Source organism: Doryrhamphus excisus, linkage group LG15 (genome assembly GCF_037039965.1).
Source record: "Doryrhamphus excisus strain RoL-2023G ecotype Guam linkage group LG15, RoL_Dexc_Guam_v1.1, whole genome shotgun sequence".
Classification (NCBI taxonomy): domain Eukaryota; kingdom Metazoa; phylum Chordata; class Actinopteri; order Syngnathiformes; family Syngnathidae; genus Doryrhamphus; species Doryrhamphus excisus.
In genome coordinates, this window is record NC_136371.1 from 9,482,597 (window position 1) to 9,509,758 (window position 27,162).

General features: G+C 43.1%; 1 protein-coding gene across 4 annotated transcripts in view; it reads left to right on the forward strand.

Moving 5' to 3' along the window:
• Positions 1–27,162, forward strand: part of pard3ba (par-3 family cell polarity regulator beta a) — a 98,020-nt gene that overhangs the window by 51,367 nt on the left and 19,491 nt on the right. For all 4 annotated transcript variants that reach the window (XM_078796409.1, XM_058050741.2, XM_058050744.2 and 1 more), the window contains 5 exons: positions 3,639–3,854; positions 4,246–4,450; positions 15,721–15,831; positions 15,906–16,145; positions 22,544–22,655. In XM_078796409.1, the coding sequence (XP_078652535.1) occupies positions 3,639–3,854; positions 4,246–4,450; positions 15,721–15,831; positions 15,906–16,145; positions 22,544–22,655 (884 nt within the window). The remainder of the gene's footprint in view (positions 1–3,638; positions 3,855–4,245; positions 4,451–15,720; positions 15,832–15,905; positions 16,146–22,543; positions 22,656–27,162) is intronic.

The following is a 27,162-nucleotide window of genomic DNA, read 5'->3' on the forward strand; positions in this document are numbered from 1 at the left end:
CACATGCTCATTCAGCTACACAGTAGCGTAAAGAGCATACCAGGGAGGCTGAATAGGCTCTACTCCCAACAATTGCAGACAGGCCATCTGTGTCCAGAAAAGAAGGTTATTTAGCACTGAAATGTGGCACTTTTACCTTACCTTACCTTACCTTTACATCAGCACCGATGCCATGACACATGTCTTCCAATTCACGTCACAGTCCTAGTCCCACCACATTACATGTCCCCTTTTATTATAACCATACTCCCTCTTCAACTCCGATCCATACCCTACCACTCCTACCATCCTGCTATGGTAATCCAGCAGAGGATTCGGTAATTATGAAATGGCTTTTTAAGTCCCCTGCAGTTATTAAAGCCATCCATCTCGTCAGAGGCTGCATACATGCGGTGCATATGTCCCCATAGCCTAATACTGTATATTTTAACAGCAAAACTCAATTACAGCCACAGCAGCCACTCCAGACTCTGATGCAGGTTTCAAGTGTGGGCAGTGAAGGATGGACCAATGATTATTCTTTCATTGGAGTGCCTTGGTTAGGCCTCATCTTGAATTGGCATTTAGTGGCAAGATGGGAGGTAGGGGTACTAAGCTTTGTGCAGGGTGAATGAACAGAATATGCACAATACTGTCACCATTAGGCATGCTAATCTCGTCTTGTAATTGCCGTATTTTCTGGACTATCATTCGCTCCGGAGTACAAGTCGCACAAGGCCAAAAAGCATAATTATGTAGAAAAAAACATACATAAGTCGCACTAGAGTCTAAGTCGCATTTTTTTGCAGGTAATTTATTTTACGAACTACTTGACCAAAACACACATTACGTCCTCTTGGAAGGCAAGTTCTAACAATAAAATAATAGAGAACAGGCTGAATAGGTGTAAGATATGCTAACACGAAAATAAACGTGAACAGAAAAGTTGTCCAGTGTTTATGTAACACAAACATTTTTTTCATTTATAAGTTGCTCTGGAGTATAAGTCGCAGGAACAGCCAACCTATGAAAAAAAGTGTGACACTTTTAAGATCGTAATCACAGAGGAGTACTTTCTCGTCTATATATCTATTTGTCTTGTTCAAGCGTCTTTAAGTTAATCTATTAGGATGCCGTCCTTAATTCAGTGACTTTTACATCTATTGTTCATGTGACTTGGTTATTTTAATTTTTGTTTTGACCAGCGTGAACACAGGCTCCTATGAAAGTCTTTGTCATATATTTTGATATTAAAAATGTGTGTTAGGAGTCAGTGTCAAGGAGTCTCCTTGACACTGTTTTATTGGCTGGTCTTCAGATATTTGTATAGAAAGCCAAGCTTTTTTTTTTTTTGCATTATTGTACGTCTTATGTGGATGTCCATAAATTCATTTGATGTGTTTTCTCACCAAATCCTATTTGAAGAACTATGGCGGAGCACTCTTCCACTCCTGGTAAATGTGTCTCCCTGGCAACCAATCATCATCCCACTGTCTAAAACTCACACATACATACACACTTTCACCAGCAGTTCAGATGGAGTGGGCACTTTCTCGTAACCGTGGCAACCTTTCTACAATTATACAGATCTGCTGGTGCAGGTGTTGGGTGTTCAGAGGCACTGTTGGGTATGTTGTAACTGTATAACAGGGGTGGATAAACTACATCCACGTACAGCCCCCATATGAATTTCAGTGCTATTGTGGTGAGTTTGAGTCACACATGAAATAACCAAAGATATTGTTGCACAGCATAAACAGAAATATAACCTACACACTTATTCATATAAGCTTCTACACGCAACTTGTCAAAAGCACACTCATATTGTCCCACCGCAAAGCATTCTGGGTAGTTTGCGGGAGAATCTCCCAACACATTTGTCGTGTTTTTGTCGAGGAGGTAGCTACTCTTGATATTATTATACACATTTTGCCTGTGCGTTGTCCTGCAGTTTGCCGTGACAATGCGTGTCATTTATTTATGGCACGCCTGAAAAACATGAAGACCAGTTTATGCACTGTCACAATCCCAATCATGTGAATGAGACACGCTTTGATGCGCACCGCCTGCAGTGCATTCACGTTGCCTTCACAAGTAGTAGCACACTGGCACGGAGCCCCACACAGTTTACACGTACTTCACACCTGTTTACCACCAGTTTACTCATTGGCAAGCAGAATTGCATACCACTGCATGGACAAAATGCATAAGTGTAAGTGTGGCTTTGAATTAGTTACATGGCACTGCGAGTCGTGTGACAGTGACAGTATGAATGTGTTTGTGTGCGCCGCCTGCAGGATGCATTGTCAGCAAAGAGCGCTATTTAGATATTTCTGAAATGTGTGCTTACTTCTACTCTTCAGATTATGATAATGTTAACTGAGCCGTAAGTAATAGTGCAATAAGATCTGCTAAAGGGCTTAAACTTGTTACAGCCGTGAAGGCTGCACTGCCCATCATCTCGGCCTGGTTGCTTTTTAGGCTGCCTGTCAAATTTGTGCACCAGCTTGAGTCAGTGGCAATCAGGTGGACATGATGCAAACAGATCCACGAGAGCATCTGCCGGCACAGTGGGCAGCGATATGTGATAAACGCTGATTTCACCCTCCATTGGATCAAGCTGGCGATGATAGCCACCTCTCTGGAACCCATCCATCCCATTAAACCCTCATTATTCATTTACCTCCAGCCTTAACCACCTGCCACGCATGGAGTGAGCACAGCCAGACTCTCAGACCCCTTCGAAAAAGTGAACTGTGCTTAAATTGCGTTTAAATGTTGGGGTGGGGGGGGGGGGGGTTCCACCAAAATCTTCAAACTATACTCACGCACCCACACAGTTTTTGTGTGTATGCAGCGTGCTCTCAAGGAGCTTAATTCTATCAGGCTGGAAGCCGGACAGCCATAATTACATTTGTGACACAAATCCTGCCTCTCAAATTGAGCGTTTTATTCTCGAGCGCTCCCCCCTCTCTATTTATAACCCCTTATTCCCCACAAATCCTACTTCCTCCCAGAAAGTCAATTTAGGACTTAAAAAGGCAACTGTGCTTACCCCCCGCCCATCCACCCACCCTCCACCTCCTTTGAGTGTGTTGTCTCTTCAGTTTCGCTTTGCGTTTTCCTCGCCCAATTCTGAACACTTTGAAGCTCCTGGAGCAACAAGAAAATGTTAAGTACTCGGTGCCATCATTCCAGAAAGTCATTCATATATGGGATATTTTAAGTTGCAGAAAAAAAACACCACTTGCATCTCTTTAGAACTGCTTAGACTCGCTTATGACTTTTTCATTGTCCTACACAGCTTCTTGGCCTCCATTCATCCACGTCGACTCTGGTGGTAGGAAAACTTTGGGGGGGGGGGTGTGGGAAAAGCCGACGCTGACGCAATGCAAATAAACATGACTGGGACATACAGATTGCACAACAGCAGCTAAACAAGGGAGTCACTGAATCACTAATTTTGTGGTAGGCTTATTTTAACCCTCCTGTCATGTCCACCACTCTGTTGAACTCTTCATAACTCATTCAATCCCAGCCATTTTCCAAAAGCCGTCCCTCTCGGTACCGGAGAAGGCACACAGGATATTGTGTCGAAATGCTTTTTTTTAATATCTCCCTTTCATATGTGCATTTTCTTTTGTGCTGTCTCGCTCCAGAAGGTACCACTGGAGGAACACTGGGCCCAACCCTGGGTCTCTGGAAGTCCAGCTCCCTTGAAAGTCTCCAATCAGCCATGTCAGAGGCCAAGCAAAACCACATCAAGGCCCAGGTGCCATTCCATCGGCCACGGCCAACAATGGTCCGGGGACGTGGGTGCAACCAGAGTTTCCGCATTGCCATTGACAAGTCCTATGAAGGACCTTCTGAAGATGGTGAGGCTTAAAACCCAGATTAATTGCCTTCTGACTGCACTTGTATGGGAGTGTTACTGGACCTTCCACCTTTAAGAAAGGATTCTACTCATTCTACTCATCCTTTAAACTGCGCTGGCACCAGAGTAGCCGGAGGCCCACCAAGGAACGGTGCTTAGATCTAATGAAATGCCACATGATTTTAGCCATTCAGCAATTTAGTAGGAGCCATCTTTAAACTTCCTGTAGCATGTGTGAGTGCCTTTGAACACATATCGTGCATGTTGCACTGTGCAGCAGATGGTCGAGTACATGCATGCTACATTCAACATCTGAGCAGATTCATGGAAAGGAACAAATGCCGCTATACTACTGACATGTTGTCTTGCTGTGTCGTCCTGTCCCTCCAAAGACGATTATCCATCCGAGCAGAGCTCCGGTCATGAAACGCCGGCCAGCGGCTCCTCACGTCAGGACCTGGATGTAGAGGACGGGGCGAAGAGGAAGAAAGTCAACGGGAGGAAGCAGGAGAAAAAGAGTAAAGGAAAGAAGAAGCGTGAGGAGACTGCAGAGGATGTGGATAAGAAGACCAAAAAGAAAGGTTTTGGCCTGTTAAGGTAGGCGGGTTTGAAACATCCCCCTCAGCATAAGTCAGTGAATGCATCTTGATAGCGATCTGACTGCTGATTGGATGAGGAAGGGATGTTTTTTTTTTTCAAAAAAGCATGCAGCTTTTTCTGAAAAGTGCAAATAGGCGTAAGACTTACTAGGAAAGGTTGAGCAGAGCAAACACTTCCAAAAAGTGGATAAGTGCTTCAAACTCAGCTCCAATTGTTACAGTGTTGTTGCTGCACATGATGGTGTAAGGAAGGGGGCATCGTTCACAGATGAGGAATGCATGAAAGCATTGTTAATAAAAATATCAGAGCATCTATTGCCATCAGGATGGCAACAAGTACGTTCAGTGTCACAGTATGAGTCATACATAAGTGAGGGACATATTGGGAAGACAGCACCGGTATGCAGCTACTATCTGAACTCTGATGACATTTTTTTATGCTAAAGTTGGCAACATGTGGTTTTATCCGCCAATTTTCTATGCCGCTTGGGTCGCGGGCGTATACTGGAGCTGTCCCAGCTGACTTTGGGCGATAGGCTGGGTACACCTATGAATATTGAGTATTTTTGATCAACTAGAAAACGAATCCAGCGAAAATGTCTCCGTCCTACACTCCCAGTAAGTAGAGGATTATGGGATATTGAATATGAACTCAACCTTCCCAGTAATGGAGGGAAATCCAGTATCTCACAATCTGAGTGAAGTCCATAGACACATTACCTACCCAAACTGCTTGTCACCCCTTTATCAACATGTCCCCATCTCGATTGTGGTGGGTCCGATCCTCCAATGAGCAGCCCTTATCTTTTGCCAGGGACACGGTGTGGCCAGTGTATCGCCGCACTTCCAACGCTGCAGATTCAATTAGGCTTTGGCGAGAGATAGAGCGTGCTGAACGTGAGCCCACAGATGGCAGATAAGAATTCAATCGGCTACAGTGTCAAGGGCAGTAATGGAAGAGATGTTCACACGGGAGGAGAAGGGCAGAGTGAAGGACACACACTCTAAAGGTAGAATTGCACATGAGACCAGGCTTGAATTCAGACCTCAAGTTTGCATTCACATAAAATAGGGTTGCTTTTTTTTCCCTGTGTATTTTTTTGCTAATGCCACTGCATCCGCATGCTGCAACAAATTCCTTATTTTTTACACGACGTGAGAATTTACACTTACTGTACAAAAGCCGTCCCCTATTCTTTTCCTCCCTCTCTCTTTCTCTTACTGGCATTTCTCTGGCCAACTTGAGTGTTATTGAACTTGAAATATGACTTAATTAGCTGGAGCATTGTGCGGTTCAATCTAATTGCAGCTCTCAAATGTTATTTTAGTCCGGTGGCAACATTAGGAAAAGGGCAACTCATAAACATATGACCTCGATTTACCTCTGTGGTGAAAGCGTGCACAACAGCAGGCTGTACAAAAACCACTGGAAGTAGTCCCTGCCCTTTCAGCAGTCATAAATGTTTGTTTTTCATGTGCCAGTATTTGTAGAACTGGACTGGTTTGGGCCACCGCAGGCAGCAAACAGCGGGGGTAAAGGTAACGCCGACAAATGAGATTTTTCATTTGGAAACATTTGCTACTTGCAAAACATATGTTGTTGGATCTAACAATTCAACATGCAGCACATCTCATCATGTTGAAATGCCGGTATTAATAGAAGTAAATAAGGTAAGGGGGTGTTACAAGACACCTGACTCATCAGACAGGACAATACACGAGATACACAAGACGCCGTAAACACTTCATGTCTTTCACTTTCAATGCACACCCCTCCTTACTAAGTACCGTGACCATGTCACTAAACTGTCAACACGGATCACCTCTACGCAGGGGTGCCACTAGGTTCTGAGGACAGGTGGGGCTTAGCCCCCTGGAGATGCACAGGATATGAATGAATGTAGTAGACATTAGGAAATCCAAAAAACAAATAACTAAATTATTTATATATTTATATAGGGGATTAAGAACATTTTAGGGGGACTGAAGACCTCCTAAAATGGGCCTAATGATGCCACTGCCTCTACGTATGAGGTGTGTTATGGACCCGGTGCAGCCATTACTCATGTTGATGATGATTAATGGTAATGGTGATTAAGGCCGTGCACTTAAATTAGGAGCAATTTTATTATTAAACTCAAACAATGTACATGTGCACTTGGACTTGTAAAAGAGTTCTAAATTGTGTCCATGAAGAAACCATAAATTGTCTTGCTTATGCTATTTTACTTTGAAGCGGCCGCTCGTCTTTTTTTGTCTTTATATGACCTGGCTCTCAAAGGCCCATTGCTGTCTTGTCTCTTTGACTGCTCAATAAGCCCAGATAAATGGCAGCACATCCCAGACCTTGCCCGTCTCGTATATTCAGGCAGCAATGAAATCTTCACCTGGAAGTGTGTCTCGTGCGTCACTGACAGACTTCAGAAACAGTACAGCTTATGTTTTTTTTCCCCCCCAACACCTTTTCCTTGTCTGCAGAAAAGCCCTAATGTCAAACATACGTATTCATATTTTATTTTAATATGATGCTCGCCAAAAATATTATCGTAATAACTCAGCTGTAGGCTTCGGAAGTTTGCGAAGATTAAGCATGTGCTCATTTTTGTAGTGTTTGTGTGCAAGGATTATTTAGATCCGACATGGCACAGTCAGCAGGTCAGGATTAGAAGGATGTAGCTTGGTGACTAACATCCACACTTTCAGGTGGCATTTGACACACCGTTGCCGTGTGCATCTTTGTTTTTTCCACTCAATGATCCCTGGGTGTACCAGCACTCAGCAGCCACGCCAAACCCTGATGGGCGCCGACACATCCCCCTGCCCCCAGGATCAGTGTTCAGCCGCCGCTATCTGCTCACATTCAGCTGAGACTCCGCCCCCTCCGCCAAAATCAGGGACATGAAAGCCAGTACTGATACACTATTTACAAATCCATGCAACACATGCAAAACTCCCCCTCGCCACCAGCCCCCTGCTTCTGTGTGTGCAGTGCTGAAGAAATCCGACAGGGAGGCAAGCCAATTAGCACAGTCCGTTCCGCTCTTATCCTATCGCAGAGCAGCAGGATGTGTGGAGCTGAAAGACAGCCACTGGTGGGCTGCGTTCAGCACAGCCTTCTTGTCAAACTGACGGGGCTCGTCGCAAGATGATTTCTGATGGATTATTTTGGGGGTATTTTAGCTCCTCACTCCCTTGAGCCCTTACTCCCTTGCTGATTAGACTCCCTCATTCTCCAATTGATCAGTGGTGTCATCTTGCCGTTTTAAATTTTTTTTAAGCAAACCTATTATATTTTAGGCAAAACAAGATAATCAAACACATCAGCTTTGACTTTGAAAATGAATGATCAATTTCTAATATATGTGTGGGCCCAACCACTCGTTGCTTGTGTTTGCTTCATATTGACTTTTGCTGTTTAGGGCCTAACCAATTACTTGATTAATCAAAACAATAAGCTTCAGATGAATTGACTGAGAAAATAATTGTTAGTTGCAGCCCTCGATCAATGCAGCTACGATTGTAGACCAGGTAGCATTGGACCAAAATAAACTCAGCATCCAGAACAAAGGCATGTCTGCGAGTGCGGGACTTCCTGTCTTTGTGAGAGTACTTGGCAGGGTGCGGTGAGTTTGAGGCTCGCGATGTGATCATCTGTCAGGCAGTGGCTAAAGCTTCAGTCCAGCCCTGCTGTACTCGCACCGTCTATGTAGCGCTTTTAGTGCAGGAGGGACTTTGGTTGTGTGCGGGGCTGCGTCAGATTCTGGATGATGTGTGACGGCCGTTGTGCACACTGTTATTTGATCTCCTCTACGGCTGCATCTGCGCTTCAGAAGGCAGCGGATGCGGCTGGAGGGACCCAGCAGAAGTGAATAAACCTCAGGTTTTCAGTGAATAGTTGTGGATAGCAGCATGTGGTTCATGGTCTGGTAAAACAAGCATGTTATCTTTGTTTGGCTTGAAATAAACTATGAAAATAAAAGTTAGCAAAATTAGTAACTCTTGGCCATTTTTATTTTGTAAACAAATTTCATAAGAAAAAAACTCTGTATTGGTGTCAGTATCATATGATTTCACTCATGGATTATTTGGATCGGCAGCATAAAATCCAGATCGAAACATCCCATATATTTAGTAGAGTATCAATTGGTTAGATTTTGTGTTATATGTTTTATAAAAGCAAATTTTAACCCGCATGCTAAAAAAGCTTGTCCTCGTGTGTATACATGTACAACATACATAAATACTCCTATTCCTACTATACTTGTTTATAGTAGGAGATAGCGCTTTGGGACATTTTTAAGTGAAAAGTGTGCTCACCCCTGATCTACGCCATTTACCCACACTTGATATTCTTGTCAGATCAGAATGAACCATTCCAAAGTGTTGCACAGTGAAATATACTGCTTGGAAATATCGTCCGACTTTCTCTCTGATGAGAGCCAATTGACGTTGCATTACTTAATACCAGCATTTGTTCATGTATAACAGGTGGATTTCTGTGATCCACCATCTCATCTGGCATTTAAAGGATGTTAGCCACCCTGGAGTCTTCAAGAGCCCATTCATTCATATTGGTATTCCTTTTTATAAAATATACATTAAGGGCTTATTTTTACCCACCGCGCCAAGCTCTCTCAAGTGGATAAGAAATATTTCTCCCTTACTTCATCTCTATTCATCACTTGATGAATCTCATGAATTGTTGATGCAAAAGTCACTTTTTTAGTCTACTGATATGGATCGCTTGTTGATGCCTTGGGTATCCGGGTTGGCTTAGACCTCATCCTGAAATAATGTCAACCAATGCCATGGGACGTTATTCACTTCCTATTTATGTCACAACTTCTATTCTATTTATATTATATATATTTCTGGATTGATGATTGAATCCTGGGTACTGGGGGATGAAAGGACACACAAACCTAACAATTTCAATGGTACCTGATATTAACCATCATGTGGTGTCCAATCATCGCTATTGTTATCATTGAAATATTTTGGCATGTGCAAGGTTTTTTTTTTTTGCCTTCACATTTTACAGTTAACTTTTTTTCCTGTTTTTTTTTTGGTGTGGCGGCGATCAAGATTTTGTGTTATACATTTTATAAAAGACTTGTAACCCACATGCTAAAAAAGCTTGTCCATCTCTGGTATACATGTACAACATACATAAATACTCCTATTCCTACTATACTTGTTTATAGTAGGCGGTAGCGCTTTGGGACTTTGTCATTTTCAAGTGAAAAGTGTGCTCACAAGATACATAAATACTCCTATTTTTTACACAATTTGTTTAATAAAACATATAACACAAACTCTCAATCGCCGCCACACCACAAAAAACAGGAAAAAAGACAACTGTACAATGTTAAGGCCAAGGGGCAAAAAAAAAACGTTGCACATGCCAAAATATTTCAATGAACCCTGCAAAACATTTGACTTTAAACTTAAAATCAGTCAAATGTCAAATGTAACTGTCTATGTATAACAGCCAGAAATAACATGACCCATAAAGCAAACATGGGGCCTTGTTTAAATTCCGCCACAATAGGTCCTAATGCTAAACTAAGCCATAAATGTACCCTGACATTGTTGGTACCAAGCAGTGAATAGGAATTTCTGTCCATTTTCTGCTGCCCTAATTATATACAGTGTATTAAAAAAATGACACGTTTTTGTGTTGAAAATGAGTTTCCACCGCAGAAGCAGCATCCTGTCTTTGCTATTGAGGCGCAATTCTAATTTTCAGCTTTCCAGTGTTGGCAAATGGACATGGGCACTATCGCCGTCAACAGCCGCTAGAAAACAAATTAATTTCTCCCTCTACTTTCTGCCATCCATTCACTGCAATGGGCAGCCATCCTGAAATGATGCGGTTTTGCTGGCACTGATGTGAGCTGCCAGTCAAATAGAGGGACGGAGAATCATCAGTGAGGATGATGAGGAAATCCTCATGCATATATATCAGCTGATAAAGGCACAGTCACAACAAGCTCCTGCCTCTCCATTTCTTGCACCTGAAGGCGCTGCATCTCTCATGCCTTTCCTTGAAATGCCATACAAAAATCTTTTATGATTTTTTTTTTTTTTCATGCTATGGCAACACCTGGGCCGCTCCCGCTTCCTGAAGCAGATCATCGGACCCTGAACGCTTTTCACGTTGAAGTGGTTTTCTAGCATGCGGAAGGGATAACGGTGTCTCCTCAATTAAAAGCTGCCGTACATCAGTTTTTCTTTGACTCGGAGGCAGATGATGATGTAGTACATCGGGAGCGCTCTCCTGTGAGCGACTCGCATGCGCTTCTCTTTGCCAGCAGTCATTACAACAAAGTGGCATTTTCCAAACGACAGAGATCTCATTTAGAAATTGAACTTTTTAATTTTTATTTCTATTGGCAGTGACTCATCCAGCTGCGGAATACGATACCAGCATTTAAGCAGTGAATTATTGCACACAAGGTAATTATCAAATGAGACCCTGAGCCGTCAGTTCCTATGGAGTTATGACTTCTGAATTGACCCACGGGGACGGCCAGTTTAAAGTGCAGACGCATTGGTATTGGCGAGACAGCTCAGAGGCATCTCAGCTGCCGACTGGCCATCACTCAACAGCCAATTAAAGATATTCAAGAGGCCACAGGAAACAGTCACGACAAATTAGTATTTGATCATACATGGTTATAGTCACAGAGATGCAACTGGGCGCCAGGAAGCCATTACACCTCCTGTCCAGTCATCTTCATGCCAAGAGTGATGGATGGACGTCCTCCGTTGTTTAATGACACACACATGCAAGAACACACTCCGTAGAAGTATGTCCGGGCTTGTGTCCCCCACTGGAACACACGGACCAAGACCTTTGTTCCTACAGACGACGGAGGTTAAGTAAGTCTTGTCCAAAAATGTTGGCGACAAGCCCAGCAGGTCCCAGGTCTCTCAGAGCCTCTTTGCATGTCAGTTATTTAATCCCAACCATTTTTCAAAAGACAAACCGTCCAGTACTGGCCATTTGAGATGATTCAGACTGATCTCTCATGGCACACAGGATATTGTATTATTCAGGAAAATATCAGTTCATGACTAGAAAAGCGAGAAAACCAGCATTTTGGGACATGATACCATGAGTTTCACTTTGACACAAATATTTTCAAATATCTACAACTATACTATACAACTATATGAAACACAACACAAAAAAGAGGGAACTAGATCGGCGGCATCTAACATCAAATGAGTGATAATAAACGTTACTCACGTTTATAGACGCACACAGCTATATATAGCATCCACCACAACGTCCGTGTGGGCACATCAACACCCGGGGCTAAACAGTTGACATTAAACAGTGACATAACTCCCGAAGCTAGCAGCTACCGCGGCGCGTTCAGGTACCCGACCAGCGTAGTACTTCCGAGTCACACCCGCACAGATGTCAGATCAATTAGAACAGAACAGGGTATAACAAGGAGTCTTTTGTACAAGAGCTTCAAACTCGGCTCCAGTTGTTACGGTGTTGTTGCTGCACATGATAGTGTAATGAGGGGGGTGCCGTCCAGTACTGGCCATTTGAGATGATTTGGACTGATCTCTCATGGCACACAGGATATTGTATTATTCAGGAAAATATCAGTTCCTGACTAGAAAAGCGAGAAAACCAGCGTTTTGGGACATGATACCATTGGTTTCACTTTGACACAAATATTTTCAAATATCTACAACTATACTATACAACTATATGAAACACAACACAAAAAAGGTTGTTTTACATCAAAATAACAATTTATTGACAAATATATTTACTATTGACAATTTTCTCATTTGGAATTGAACTTGTGCAAGCTCATGGTCATCTGTGCACACTTTGTACATGTTTGTCAATTGCAGCTGGACTGTTCAGGTTAGAAGACTTTTCACCTCCCATCCCAGCAGGCTTCATCAGTTCATGCTCAATGACTACCGTTATTTCCTGTCTATAAGCCATTTTTTTTTCTCATGCTTTGAACCCCGCGGCTTGTACAGTGAGGCTGAAAACTACGTTTCCGAAGATGCTCGTAGAGCAGCTTCAGGAAGTAGTGAGAGAGTGAGAGTAGAGAGAGACTGACAAAGTGTGTGATGAAGGAACTATGGGGCTGTTCAATTGTGACGCTTGTCAAGACAAGTTCCCAGGAGGATGAAGTAGGGGAGGACGGTGATTAATTACTTTTATGTTCGGCTACTGTTTAACTCAGCTTTCACTTTCACCAACACCTTAGATTAGGGCCGTTCTACCAAGTTGACAAGTGTTTGTCCCACCGAGTCACTGAGCGTCACCTGATGTCCAGTCGGGATTGATTCAATGCCTTGAAAAGGGTGAAATTACTGTTTTGCTTTTTTAGTTGTCCACCAATGTTTTGTGCAAGTTTAAGATTTTGTAAAACAATTTCTTGCTAACATTAGTTGATCATAAGGCTTGTCGACATTTTTTGCTGCCATATAAACAAGGTCATAGTTTGTTTTTTTTAAGGCAACTCTCGCTGTTTCACATTTCCATCAGCGTTCCAACAGTATTCTAACTTCAGTTTTAGTCCAAATTTTGCCGGTGGTCCCCACAACCTCAAGCGTGTTCATACTCCGCTCCACTTGAAAATGTTTCCTTTTATGAAACATTCTAATAACCTGTTCCTAAATGAACACATTCACTTGCTACCACGACTACCACGACTATGACCACGCATCTGCTTGAGCCTTGTTCATATTCCCCCCCCCCCTCAGGACACCTTCCTTCACCCAGGGAAATCTGAGGTGTTCGTCATGTTTATAAAACTGAGCCGAAAAGTGGTTTCTAAAAATGGCAGCCCTAGAAGGCAGTACTTTTGGTGTAATCGTGTGTATGTGTACCGCCAGGCCTTGATTAAAGCAAGCCATCATATTTCCATATTTCTGCTCCCGTGAGAACAACCTGCTGTGTGTTCGTACAATCCTGTCTGCCTCAATTTTGTTCAAAGTGTTAGATTAGCATCATTAAAAAAAGATTATTATTCCCTTTAGGCAATTGCGTTATATATTTTCGGCAGGGTTGTTGGCTGCGTACACAAGGTGTGGGGGGGAGAATGTCACTTTTCATACTTGTATTAGATTTAGTCTGCATGGGCCGGTAATAATAACAGCAGCAGCAGCAGCCTGAAGCTGTTTAGAGCAGATTTCTTTTCTTGCACTTGCTCTTTTTTGTCGGTGGCGTCGGACGTCCATGGCAGGACATGCAGGGCATTTTGCAACAAAGTTGGATAAATAGATGTAATTATACCTGAGGGGAAAGGCTGGTCCTTGCTGGCTGTTTTTGATGCCTGTGTAAGAGGTGAGACCGCCTTGGCTCATTGGGCCGTCACTCAGCCTTTCACTGGCCCGATTTAACCTCCACTTGTAGCCCGATCCTCATTCCCTCCAAGGTTCTAACTTAAAGACCGCTCACTGTCTATTTGTGCAGTGAATGTTATTAGGTTTCCAGCCCGGAATATTTTCCGACCCTATCAGCGTGAAAGAGAGGGGAAGCTCTGTTACACAACTTTCTATAGTGTTAATCTCTTTCATTTGGCTCGCTCTCTTTCGGCTGGAAACTCCACTGAGATATGTGCGCTCCTCTCAAAATACATACAGAGCAATCTAATTACTGAGATAACAGTTCTGCTTGAATGATTAACTTTTCTCCCTGCGCCCGAGTGCTGTGGCATTGCCTTCACCGTCTATTCTGGAGCTCCCTATTCCTCCCCAGCTGAGTGGCACTTTTACTGGAGCGCTTTCCTTGCTCATCCACCTGTCGCCTTTTTTTATTCTCAGGTTCTTCTTGCATGTATTCTTCCAAGCAGCTTCCCTGTTTAGCCACCTCCGGCTTGCTCTGTTTTGGTGTCAAGGTCAAGGCTACTGTGCTCCATTTTCTCTGGCAGGTTTTTTCTTCATTGTTAAACTGCTGAGAAGACTTTGGAATAACAAACGTCTTCTGTTTATGTATCAAAAATGGCGGTACGCAGACCTGCCACGCATTCGGACCCTTGAACGCCGTAGTGCTCTTCGGGTACGCATTTTGTTCCGTCTTGCCGGTTTCAGTTTTGAGTTCAGCCTGGATAATGCTCCTGCATCGAGATGCCAGTGTCCTCTACTTTTGTTTTTAGAAATGCTGACCCACTAATAACATAGCGGATTGAAGCTGCTAGCATGCAGATGGCCCACCACACTAGAGAGGAAGTGGTTTTGGGGATGAATCGGGTCTGAAGTAATGGCAGAGCGCATGATAACAACCTCATGGCAGGTACATGTCTCTAATTGAAAGTCCCACCCTCATTATGTGTGTGTGTTTTTTTTTTTTTTTACTTCCATGCCTCAGTGCCGCTGGTTTTTCCTAATGAATGCAGATTTAATGATTGGTCCAGCTGTGGACCTCTGCCCCCTTGGAATGTTGATTAAGGCCCTGTCTGTCAGTGTATCTTTGGAGAAGGATGGCATCTTGCATCTTATGCATCCAGATACATCTGCTATTATGAATAATAATATGTACATACAGTATAAAATGCTAATAATCCTGCACCCAAAAGGTAAGAGTACTGACGTTCCTCCTCTCAGTGAGGTAATTAGCGGCCGGCTTTTGGCTCAGGCTTAACGTGAAGGAACCAAAACATTTTCAAGCGGTATAAATAAAAGGACGTGTGTGTTTCTGTGCCAAAAGCAATGGTTGCAGTGTGATGATAATACAGAGTGGCATAGCGTATTCTAAATGTTATTGTCTACCTGTGTCATCCACTTTTAGCCAGGTCAACAGGTTAGCATTCAGGCTGCATGTCTTCCTGTCCTGATAATGAGAAGTGCTGGCTGTTAATGAGCTAAACGCAGACATTAGATTGGCTCAGCAAACTCTTCAGAGGAAGGGATGAGGGGTAGAGAGAGAGAGAGAGAGATAATGTGCAGCAGCGATAAGACAATATGAAATATTCAGAGAGATTCTCGCAAATGTGATGTGGAAGAAACTAAAACAAGATGCCGAGATGCAACAGTTAAATAGCATATGTAATAAAAGTTAAAAATATTCATGCGTCGCATGCTTAACTGCACGGCCACACACAAACCCTCTGTGAATAGTAATCTTCGTCATAAAGATTAAAAATTCCTCGCCACTAATATCTAAGCCAGCAGTAATGGCTTTGCCGAACTTGGAGATGAACAGGAAGTTTCAGGGATCAGGTCAGCTCGCAATTAATCTCCCTGAAGTAATTAAGAATATGTCTCTGCTCTCTTACACAGGTTTGGCAAGAAGAAAGAAGACAAGAGCAAAGATGCATTCAAAGCGGCAAAAAACAAACTGCAAGCCTTGAGTGAGGAGGAAATGGACAGGTTTCCCGACAACAGAGAAAGGTAAACATAAGAGGAACATAAACAAAACCGATAATTTGGGACTCATCACAATGTCTCTCCCTTCTCGCTACAAGCTATGACCCGCGCTATGCCCAAATCCAGCTCACCCCAGACCCGGGCTCCCTCCCAGATGTGGAGGACGACGACAGCGACCCCAACTACGCTCGTATAAACAACTTCCGCAAGCCGGACTCGCCGCAGTTAATTGGCCGCACCCATTCCCCCGTGGCCCAGAGTAGACCGACTCAGGCCCCCGCCGATCTGGACGGCCTCTACGCCAAGGTCGTCAAGCCTCGGCAACAATCTGCAGAAAGGTGAGACAGCAGAGGAAGGGAGCCAGGTTGCTTCTCTCCACATTTGCACCTCTTGTGAGTCACAGTCTGGTGAAGAATACATAAAACATGAACGCATGCTTACACTGTACTTGAACCCTTATCTGCACCCTCGTATTTACACAGCAATGACATGCAGGATTCAAGTGACATCTCTGTTGGCCTGACTTGTCAGGTGTGACCAAAGTGCGGCCCGGAGGCCATTTGCAGCCAGTGTTTGGTTTTTTTATTGCGTCACATTTGCGCCACTTGTTTACAAAATAAAAAATATATAAAACTGTCTTTTCACGATGCAGCAGTTAGTGGAAAAAAGACCTCTGGGAGTGCTGTACGATTGCTAGCTCACATTGCAAAACACAGTTAAATTAGAGGCTCAAGTGGTCAGTCACTGACCCTCTTTTTTTCTTTTTACTTCTACAGTATAATATATATCCAAATAAAACAATAAGTGGGACGTTAAAAGCCTAAATTAAAGGGGATTTACAGCTGCGTGTGATTTGTTTTAGGACTGTTCAGAAGCCAAATAAACAGTCCTTCTTTTTGGTCATTTGGGATTTTCACTGATGCTTTGCCATTTTTACTACCACACATCGTTAGAGAGAACCCAAAAGGTATCTATTTAATTGTATTTGATGTGTGTGAGCTTACCTTATGGGTCCTCCTGAATTATATACATCATAATTGTGGCAGTTTTATTCATTCATTCATTCATTCATTTTCTTCCCCTTTTTCCTCACGAGGGTCGCGGGGGGTGCTGGAGCCTAGCCCAAACCTAGCATGTTTTGGAATGTGGGAGGAAACCAGAGTACCTGGAGAAACCCTGCGCATGCACGGGGAGAACATGCAAACTCCACACAGAGATGGCTGAGGGTGGAATTGAACTAGGTCTCCTAGCTGTGAGGCCTGCGTGCTAACCACTCGGCTGCTGTGCAGCCCACTTTACTCAACATATTCAATGAAAATCTCAAGTATTGTCAAGTCATCAGATGTGTCAGAGATGATGATTTCAAAGTCGCATTGGAGTCTTGTCGTCCAAATTGTGACTCAAGTCATATAGACTCAAGTCTTGAGGGAGGCAAGTGTGAACGTCAACGGATGAAACCCCCCCAAATATGTAACCATATATGTAACATAGCACCCAACAGAAAGCCGAGCAAAGTTTTCCGCTTCCTGTTTGGATGTGCAGCTGCTTTGTGGTCGCTGGAAAGGGCGTGCAGCGATACCGGTTTCTCATTAGGAGCCAGCACTACTATTTAGGTGGAGCCGCATTGCACCCTATGACCAAAACAGTCATTGCAAATTGCATATTTACAAGCCAAAGGTGAAACCGCGGACATACTGAGCTTGTTGCTCTGTGGGGCGCGGTGCCGTTTGATGAGGTTTCACTCATGCATATCATTATCGGCACGAAAACCAATACAATCGTCCTATGCTTATCGCAGTTAACTGCCTCCAGACCCAACTGCGACAAGTGAGTCTTCCGCAAAGTAGGATATTAATAAATGGAATATTTTCATTAGAGCAAAGAAAGTCTGTTTTTGACCTTCTCTGATCACAACATGAAACGGCACCCACATAGTCACCTATATTACTATAAACCAGACTAATGTGACCATTTCTGATCCGGAGTATCGTCGTAAAAGTGTGACTTATTGACTATTGACTTGCAAATTGGAAAACAAAGCCTACTTTTAGTCCCAAGCAAAGAGGATGATGAAGGAGTGGTTGCACACAGATGGGAATGGAGAGACAGACGGAGGGATAACTCCAAAGCAGGAGAAGACAGAGGGAGGGAAGGTTGTGTGGAGAATTAGAGCTGTAGCGTACATCGGCAATTGGAGGATTCAGACAAAAGAGGAGCAGGAATAATTAGCCACAGTCTAGCAGCCTGACAGATCTGTTGGACCACTTAAGCTTTCATCCACTAGTGGTGGGTGCTTCATTACTAGCCCTGTCTGGCTCTCACTGTGTCATCCCCCCCGATTTACTGTTAATGCATATTAGTTGGTCTTTAGCCTAAGCATGGTGGATGAGGAGTCTTCTCATATTCATATTGTTTCTGAGTCCATCCATCCTGCACATACAGAAACAGTCCAATGGCTTTATTCCCTGTGTGTCTTTGCATTGGTCCTGACATTAATAATCATACAACTTGCAGAGGCTCCGTCACCTGTGGCTGGGTCACATGGGCTCGCATACGTACGTCTGTAGAAATGGTATGGCTTTCATTCATACTCACACAAGCAGATGCCTATGTGTTATATTTTCACGAGGAAGCTCAGTGTAACCTAGCAACAAACGGCGTGTGCGGTCTAATGGAGAATCATAGCTCATTTGAGTTTCTTACTGTAAAGTAGGATTAATGTGTGCAAGGATTTCTTACCAAGGAACAGCCCCTGCTGCCCCTCGTATTTCACATTTTATTGATACAAAAGTAGACAGGTGCTTATCACACATTTTGGAGATTTTCTAAATGTTTTTTTTTAAACCAGGTCTGTGGACAACACTCCCCTCCACCACCACCAATCCCCCCCCCCCCCCCCCCCCCCCCCAGCTCCCCTCAAATACTGTCTAGTCGGGAACAGTGGACTCCCAAGTGTCATCCGCCTATTTTACTGCCGGGACATTTTCATTAGCGGCTCCAATGGCAGGTGCGTGCCGTGATGTGCGTCACATTTGATTAGCGCTGTGCGATAGGCTGACCTGTGGAGAGAAAAGGTTAGCTATGCTTGTCAAAAGGTATTAAGGCAGAGGACCCTTGTCATAGCTGGTCTGGATGAAATAGAAATGGAAGAATCAGAATGGGGGGGGGGCAATGAAGGTGTACTTATAAGCCAAGTCAGGTGACAGCAATGTGGTCCCAACTAATTGTAAAGGCATTCTTTTTCAGCATGGGTGGATTCCTTTGTCTGAATGATGCTTTCCCATTTTTTTTTTCTTAGGTTAAGGTGGTAAAAATATATCCGCAGATTGTGTAGACCAAAGTGTGGCTCATTTCTTTTTATTGGACCTATTCTGAAAATTCTAATAATTCATTATTAATACAATATTCTGTACTATTAGACAGGTAAACAGGTAGCGTGTTTTTCAGTTAACATGGAAGTTTATGCCACAATGTATCCTTGGATTAATGACGCTATCCAAGGTTCTACTGTGTTGACCAGTGGTAGTACCTCAGTTTCCACTATCACTGTATTTTCTTCAGACACCAAAACAGATGAAAACTGTTTTTTTTTTCTCATAGGAAATAAGATAAATCCAGTTAATCCATTTTAGAAAGCATAAAATTTGAACAACAAATCGATTTTTTTAAGAGAGTAACACTTGTACCCTTTACTTGATGCAGTCTGCCCTGTGATTGACTGGCGACATGTCCAGGGTGTACCCCACCTCTCACCCTAAATCACCCGGGTTAGACCCCAGTTTACCCGTGACCATAATTAAAACAAGCGGTATCGAAAATTGAGGGATGGACAAAATTTCCAGACCAATTTACAGTGAATACACAACAGCAAACTGTAGACTTGTAGGACTCGGAGAGGCGGCTTTCAGTGATTCTGATGGAGGAATATAAGGTACCCGTCTTTTATGTTTGCAATGACAGCCTCTTTGTTTGTCTCATCGGAGCTCCTCTGAACTTGTCTGACAAATCCCAGGACGACACCAGGAATCTAAGTGTTTGATGTTTGCTTACCACCAGCATCCAAACTGCCTGCCTTAGCTGCTTCCTCACCCACAGCAAGACGTGTGGAAACAGCCGGTGGCGTAGCACACCTCCTAATTAGTCTGCCCTCACACTGGCAAAAAAAAGAAGCCCAAAAAACCCTTGAGTAGTTAACTTACACCGTCAGCTGGCTTTCATATGCAAGACGGTTTGGGTTCTTGCCGCAGAAGCTTTGTTTTGCTATTTCCAAGTTGCCGTTAGCTCTAGATTCTTTCCAGCATATCTCGGTTTTTGCTTCTGTCAGCCATTGCCGCCATAAAGGATAGTCATTATGCTATCACAGTGGTTCGCAATCACAATGAAGTATTAAGACAACCAAATTTGCACATGTAGGTGTCACTGGACATGAGACCACATGTTTTAAACAGCATTTCACACTGGACTGTCTTGTGAAGATGGGCCAGTATGCAGCTGGACTAGCCGGCAAACTCGCTGAAGCCTGACGCATTTACTTTGTCGTGTAGAAGAGTCAGGAAGGGCAAGCAGTATCAGTTTAGCAGTGCTCATCTGTGTAGCATTATAGAGTGTGCATGCAGGGAGCGGAGTTACTAATAGCCATTTCCGCCACAATCAGTTGCTCTACCCAACTTGTAGTCCCGCAAAACACATTACAAGTTACCGATGCTGGAGAAATCCTAACGCTAAAGCTATTTGAAATGACCTAATTTCTTGAGAAACTTCGGACTGTCCAGTTTCTACTTCCGGAACGGATTCGGGATCCAACCCTGGAGGCGGGCCATAGGTGGAAAAAATTCAAACAGACCGTTTGAACGAAATTCAAAGAAATCCAGCTGAATAGGTGCAGATTCTGGAAGAACTAGAAAGCTTTCTGTGCTGGTTATTGTGTGTAGCTGCTCTATAGGAGTCCACAACTCAATACATAGAGGCCGAAAAATGAGCATAAGAGATCACCTTTAATACAGGCTGCTTTTTAAGATGATAAAGTAAGAATATTCCAGTTGGTTGGAAAAAGAAGAGAATAATTCACTTTCATGAAAAATTTGTTTCCATTTTTTATGTGTTGAACAACATTTGCGGTCTTACCTTTTCTGTGTATGAAGTACAGTACTTGTTCCCGAGCCTTCTCCAGGGAAAGGTCTGTTACTTTGTTGTAAAAGTAATCACATTATGTTGAGCTTGGCGACATCATCCTCCATCTTGGCAGTCAGATTCATTCAATCATTGAACTCAGCATAAAAATATTTCATGCACTTGACTTGTTGCTGACTCTATCGCTCTAGCTGGTGCTGCTGCCTGCCTACTGCAGCGACCCAGTGTTTGATATTTCGCTGTATTTAAAGGTCCGATTAGCAAGAATAATGATGTCACACAAACACAGGGTGCAGAAAGTAAATATTTCGACAAACATTATATTGACGACAAACAGAAACTGCTGTCCAGCCGAGTGCACTCAAATGATATCATCTTCGGTTTTTGCGCTGTATTTGATCAGGAATATTTGTTATTTTTTTGAATGCAGTCTTTGGGTTGAAGCAGCTTCAATCAGAACCATTAATATGATTATTTCGAGTGGTGTCAGTCACGAGAGCTACATCTTAATGACATGATTACAGTGTTCTTTCATTGGTAGAACAACATGCATGCTCAGTCGAAATGGCAGGCCCTAATTACGGGGCCCGGTACTGGCTAATGGGCTCAGTAGGAAATGGGCAGCATGTAGTGAAATATTTTGGCTGTGATCGTCTCGGAGAAAAGTGGGAATAACATAGCAACAAGGTTGTCGGCAGGAAAAGCAACAAGACAGAAATTTGTATTGATGGGCGTTGTGTTGAGAGAAGTCTGAAGTAAATCTCCAGGCGAGGCCCGGTGCCACTTCACTATCCAGTGGTCCTTTTTAGAATGGGTCTCTCTGTCCTCGGGGCAGCAATTGAGGGTTGTATTTTGTGCCCAGAGCGTTGATGATGATCTCGGAGACAGAAATACACACTTGTGAGTTGAATGATGGCGACTCTTTGCATATGGACACACTGGCACAGAGGAGTGCATGACTCAGCCTTCTCTCCCTGCAGCGGAAGGCACATTAAATCAGGAGAGGGTCGCTGTCTACAGTTTTTATTTATTCCTGCGGTTGGCCTCTTTTCCCACACACACACACACACAGTCAGCCCAGCCATGAATAAAAAGAGTCAAAGGTGTAGGCTATGTACTTTCCTAATGAACCACTCTATCTGCTCCCTGTTGCTCTGTCACGGTCAATACCGCCTGCAGGTTGGAGCATTCCAACATGAGGTGCAGCAACTGTTTAATGAAGGCTCCCAGGCTATTTATGTTTATGAGACCTGCCTTGCTGTGTTGCCGTTAAGAAGCATACTGAATTCCGCTCTTTCCCCATCTTGCTTTTGCACCTGCACAATGTGATGTGAGCTCAGAGGCGGTTTTTGTGGATCTTCTCTGTCTGCCTGTCACTCTGAATGCTCTCTCCCAGCTTGTCACCGTGCAGCCAAAGAACACCGACGGGTGTGAGGGAAGATGAAGCGGAGTCTATCATATTCCTCCAGGCTTTTCATTTCCCTGCTTTAGTAACAGCGAACTCACAATATCACTTAGATCTGCACCTTCCACAGGAATCCTGTGTCCCGCTCCGGTCCAAATACCACCCATGCATCATCACTTATGCATGTCTTTCCCCCTGCAGTGATCACAGGCCCCACGGGATGCGGCGGGAATACCAGCAGGTCCGGGCGGCACCACCCTACGAGGAACTGGACGCAGGACGGCGTAGAGTCCTGGAGCACGACCCACATCGGGTGAGTGTCATATAGCCTGCCTGACCTTAGGTTCTGATGGCATCTCAAATATTTTGGTTCTGTGGTATTTTAATTACAGCTGTAGAAACGGTCAACTTAAAATATCTTTATTGAAAACAAAAAACTTTCTGTTGAACACAAATTTTTTTAACAATATTATAAAATATGGTTGAAGTGGAAAATACAGTTCCCGAGTTCTTTTTAATGTTTCAGAGCATCAAACTGATTTAAATATTAAGCAATGAAAACACAACTGTGCACAAAATTTTGTTTTTCAATGAAACTTTATTATTAAGGGAGAAAAATATCAGCTATTACCCCTATCGCCTATCTCATAAGAACACAAGTTTAAAAGACATGCAGAGAACCATCCCACACGCCCCCCCGCCCCCCGCCCCCCATCCCGCTAAATGGTACCACCACCTGAAATATTCAAATCGTGTTCCCTTGGATCCTGGAGATCGTCTGCATCTGGATGAAATTTGACCCATTTCACCCAGTTTTTTTCCAAATATGCCAACCTTCCATTTTCATCTGACTTGCTAACATTAGAAGGTGGAATATGGAATCCAGGCGGTGCCCTCTCTCCTCTTCATTTAGTTCTTCACATCGTAAATCTTACAGACGGGTGACATTTCCATCCTCCCTTTTTTGTTTAGTTCTGCAGCAGCCATCACACTTACTCTTCACTTTCATTGCTTTTCCATTTTCTCCGTTTCATTGTAGTGGACTCCTTTCTTTGTACAATATAATAGCATGGAATCTCTTGATGTTCTGTGATGACATTGGCTTCGCTAGATGTCTTCATTGATCGAGCCTGATGGATCAGTGCATCTACTTCTCGAACTCTGCATATAAATCAATAGCTATTTATCAAACGGTCTTTAATGGGCTTCATTTCAATAGCAAGCTTAAGAAAGCAGAAAATCACACAGTACGGTGTCTTCCATCTACATTCAAGTTCCATTTTTATGAACTCATACTGAGGTAGACACCTAAGTCACTCTCACTGTTCACAAAACACATAAAATACTACATTTTATTTATATAAAACCACTATCACTGTGCATTTCATACATGTTCAAGGATGCCATCTTTAGCCTTCATTGCAGCGTTTGAGCAGCTTAGACCAGGAAAGGCATTTCTGCTCTTCAGGTTTCGCTTTCATTTTGCTTGAGATGCCATTAAAAGAGTCGTGCTCACGTTTGGAAAACATAACCAAGGGGAAAAAAATGAAATAAAAATAATAGAAGTGACGTTGTCCTCCTGTGATAGTGATTTTTGTACAGTACAGTCGTCACTCATTTGTCGAGATTAATTTGTAAGTGAATTCACTCAATGATTCAACATTAAGAAACGGAATATGTTTGTAGTAAGAATATAGAAAACCTGTTTATTATTTTTTTCCATTATTAGAGCTCGATAGACGCTCTTGTGTACTGGTAGTTTTCTTTACACAAAGCTAGCTACTGGATCTCTGCCGAGACACGAGACTGACGCTGCCAGCATAGCAAGCTTTTTTTATGTATTGTATACTAAAGAAAGTGTTTCAAACTAAGTGGGGGAAAAAGAACAAAGAAGCCCCAAATGTACCACTTCCACACAGAATGGGAGAATAAGAAAAACAACTGTAGTGATAATTTTTGGGAGCGTGCTAATGAACATGAAAGACACGGAATCTAGCTCATTGTTCACTCCAAAGTCATACTAAGCAAATCCAACCAGAGCGGAGGCGGGAAATATGGGATGGATTTAGTGTCCAGCCTGAACCCGGCTCCTGCTGCGCTGGTTTCCTTCGTTGTTGTTGTCTCTGTTTACAGAGCAATGGATCTGTGCTCGCCGGTTGTCATTAGCCACTCACAGATGCACTACACAGCTGCTTTCTTTGTAGCCTTGGGCTCCGTCACTCATTATACATCCCCGTGCTGCATGTGTTCCTCCTTTCAGTTCGCCGCCACGCTGTCGTTATCCAAACTCTGATACAATTAAGGCGCAGCCAGCGCGGGTGCAACCTCTGATCTGATTGTTATTTTTCACCCCATAAAAAGACAGCGTTGTCCACAGTAAAAAATAAAAGTGTGTTTGTCCCCTGAGGAGCGCGGTAATGAAACACCCCGTTTCCATTCACACACACACACTCACACATACTTTGTGGGAATAGGGACTCAAAAACCATAAAATGTTCTGGAAGTAAGAAAGGAAATGATGAAAAGGTAAAATGATGGAATGTAATCTTGAGTAAGACAAACTCAAACAATGGAGTCCATAAAAAATAGATGTGATGCTGGTGCTTAAATAGAATAAAACAGAACTGTGGCGATTCAACTTCCTTTACGGTCATGTGTTTGCTGGTTATTCCTACATGCAGGAGCTGAGTATTTATGAAGCAAAAGGAAGTTACTACACTGAGTACTACTAGTCACGGTGTTCAACAGCTCCATTTTTTGTTGTTTTTTTTTACATTGTGTTTGGCGACAGTCTTCCGGCAACATCTGCTTCCTTTTTCATGAAGTTAGTGTATTGGTAACGTTAGCGATTCCTCAAGGTAGAAATGTGATTATTTTTTGTAATCAAGGTACTCAAATTATTGGAGGAATCGTTGAATCCCTGGTGTTACGTGTTAACATTTTTGGCTTTCTGGAATTGGATTTATATGATTTCTTATGGGAAATAAATGATTGGTTAGAGTCGGACCATCTGGAGGGAATTAATAACATCAACCAAAGTTCCAATGTTGGAACAACGGAAAATTAGAGTGAGTTATTTACACATGCTGGCCCTGAAGCAGGGTTTAAGTCAGAAGTCGACTACCAGATATTCAATTGTCATTTATATTCGAATCAAAGCATGCAGCGTATTCATATGCTACTAGCTGATGTGTGAATTAAACTTTTAAACAAGCACCTTGGAGAAAATGGAGAAAACTAACCATGCCAGTGACTAGACCAACGTGTGCACGTACATAATTGCACTGACTGTACAAGACTCATCAGTGTATCTTCCGTCTAGTAGTTCACATGAATGGAATCAACTCTTGCATCCTTTGCTCTCATACTTGTATCTTATCCTGCGTGAGAGTTGTGTCGCAGCACACCACTCCAGCGTGGAATTCATTCCGACGCTTCGACCTTGCGGGATCAGTCCTTTAGCTGCCGTGCTGCTCTTTTATGTGCTCTTATATTTCTGCAGCCTTGAATGGTTAAAAGTGTTTTGCGAGCTCTCTGCTCAAGGCCGGGAGCGCCATTCTCACTCTGAGTGTTTTTTTTTGTGTGTGTGTGTGTGTGTGTTTGAAAGCGAAGGTGAGTGTGTCTCCATTTGCTCGTCTGAGCTGGGTGATCCCAAGTAGTAAGCTAAGCAAAGGAGACATAAACAAAAGAGTCTGGTTACAATATCTATTCATGTCTCCTGTTTATTCTTTTAGCTGTCTGCAGAAGCACAATGTGTGTGACTGTGGTGAGCCCGTTTGAACTGAGCGTATTTGACCCTGGCTTTTAAGTTCTCACATGTGTGTGGCAGCACGTGTGTGGGTGTGCGCATGGCCATAAAGCTAAAACCAGTCAGTCCTCTCCAAACTCTCTGCCCATCTATCCCCCTCTAATTTGACCATTCCCCCATGTTCCCCGTGTCTGTGAATAGGTCACCCTTCTAATTATGGCAATATCTCACCATCATCTTTAACTTTATGTAAAATCCAGCCTCTCTTTAACATTGTGATGGCCAATTAAGTTGCAAAGAATATGACATCTTTTGTTCCCCCCTGAAGATTAGCAGGAACTTACCAAATCCTATCTTTCATTGTTATTGCACCATAATGAGATTTATCACCTTGATATTGGTAATTCCCTTTTAGCGTTGATTTAAAACCTTAATATTGACCATAACAGTTACAATATGCATTGATAATTATCAATCCCACACTCATTTCATGGGAGTTACGTGCCACGGTAACTGATACGCATCAAAATGTAGACAATTGATGGAACAGATGAATAGGCGTCTTGGACTGCCGTGTCTAACAGCAACTACGGTGCGTTCGAGGACTGCCAAACAAAGTGGGAATAAGTAGGCTTTATTGACAGTGGCATTCTGTTTCCGTGACTGTATATTCATGCATTGAAAAAAATCTAAAATATCATAGCACGTGACTTTGCATAAACACCGGTCCAACACCAACTACGGTGCGTTCGAGGACTGCCGAACAAAGTGGGAATAAGTAGGCTTTATTGACAGTGGCATTCTGTTTCCGTGACTGTATATTCATGCATTGGAAAAAAATCATAAATATCACAGCACGTGACTTTGCATAAACACTGTCGTAAAAATGTGATAGTGTAATGAGATCTGCTCCTCACCGCTCCTCACCTTGCCCTCCCAACTACAACTGGAGGCAGCTGATGCGTGGCATTGTGTGACTGTTGTTTCCCACCCGCAACAACTTAATCACAAAAAAAATATATTTTTATAGCAAGGCAACTTGCTGCAAGTCTTTCATGTGTTTGCCCCCTAC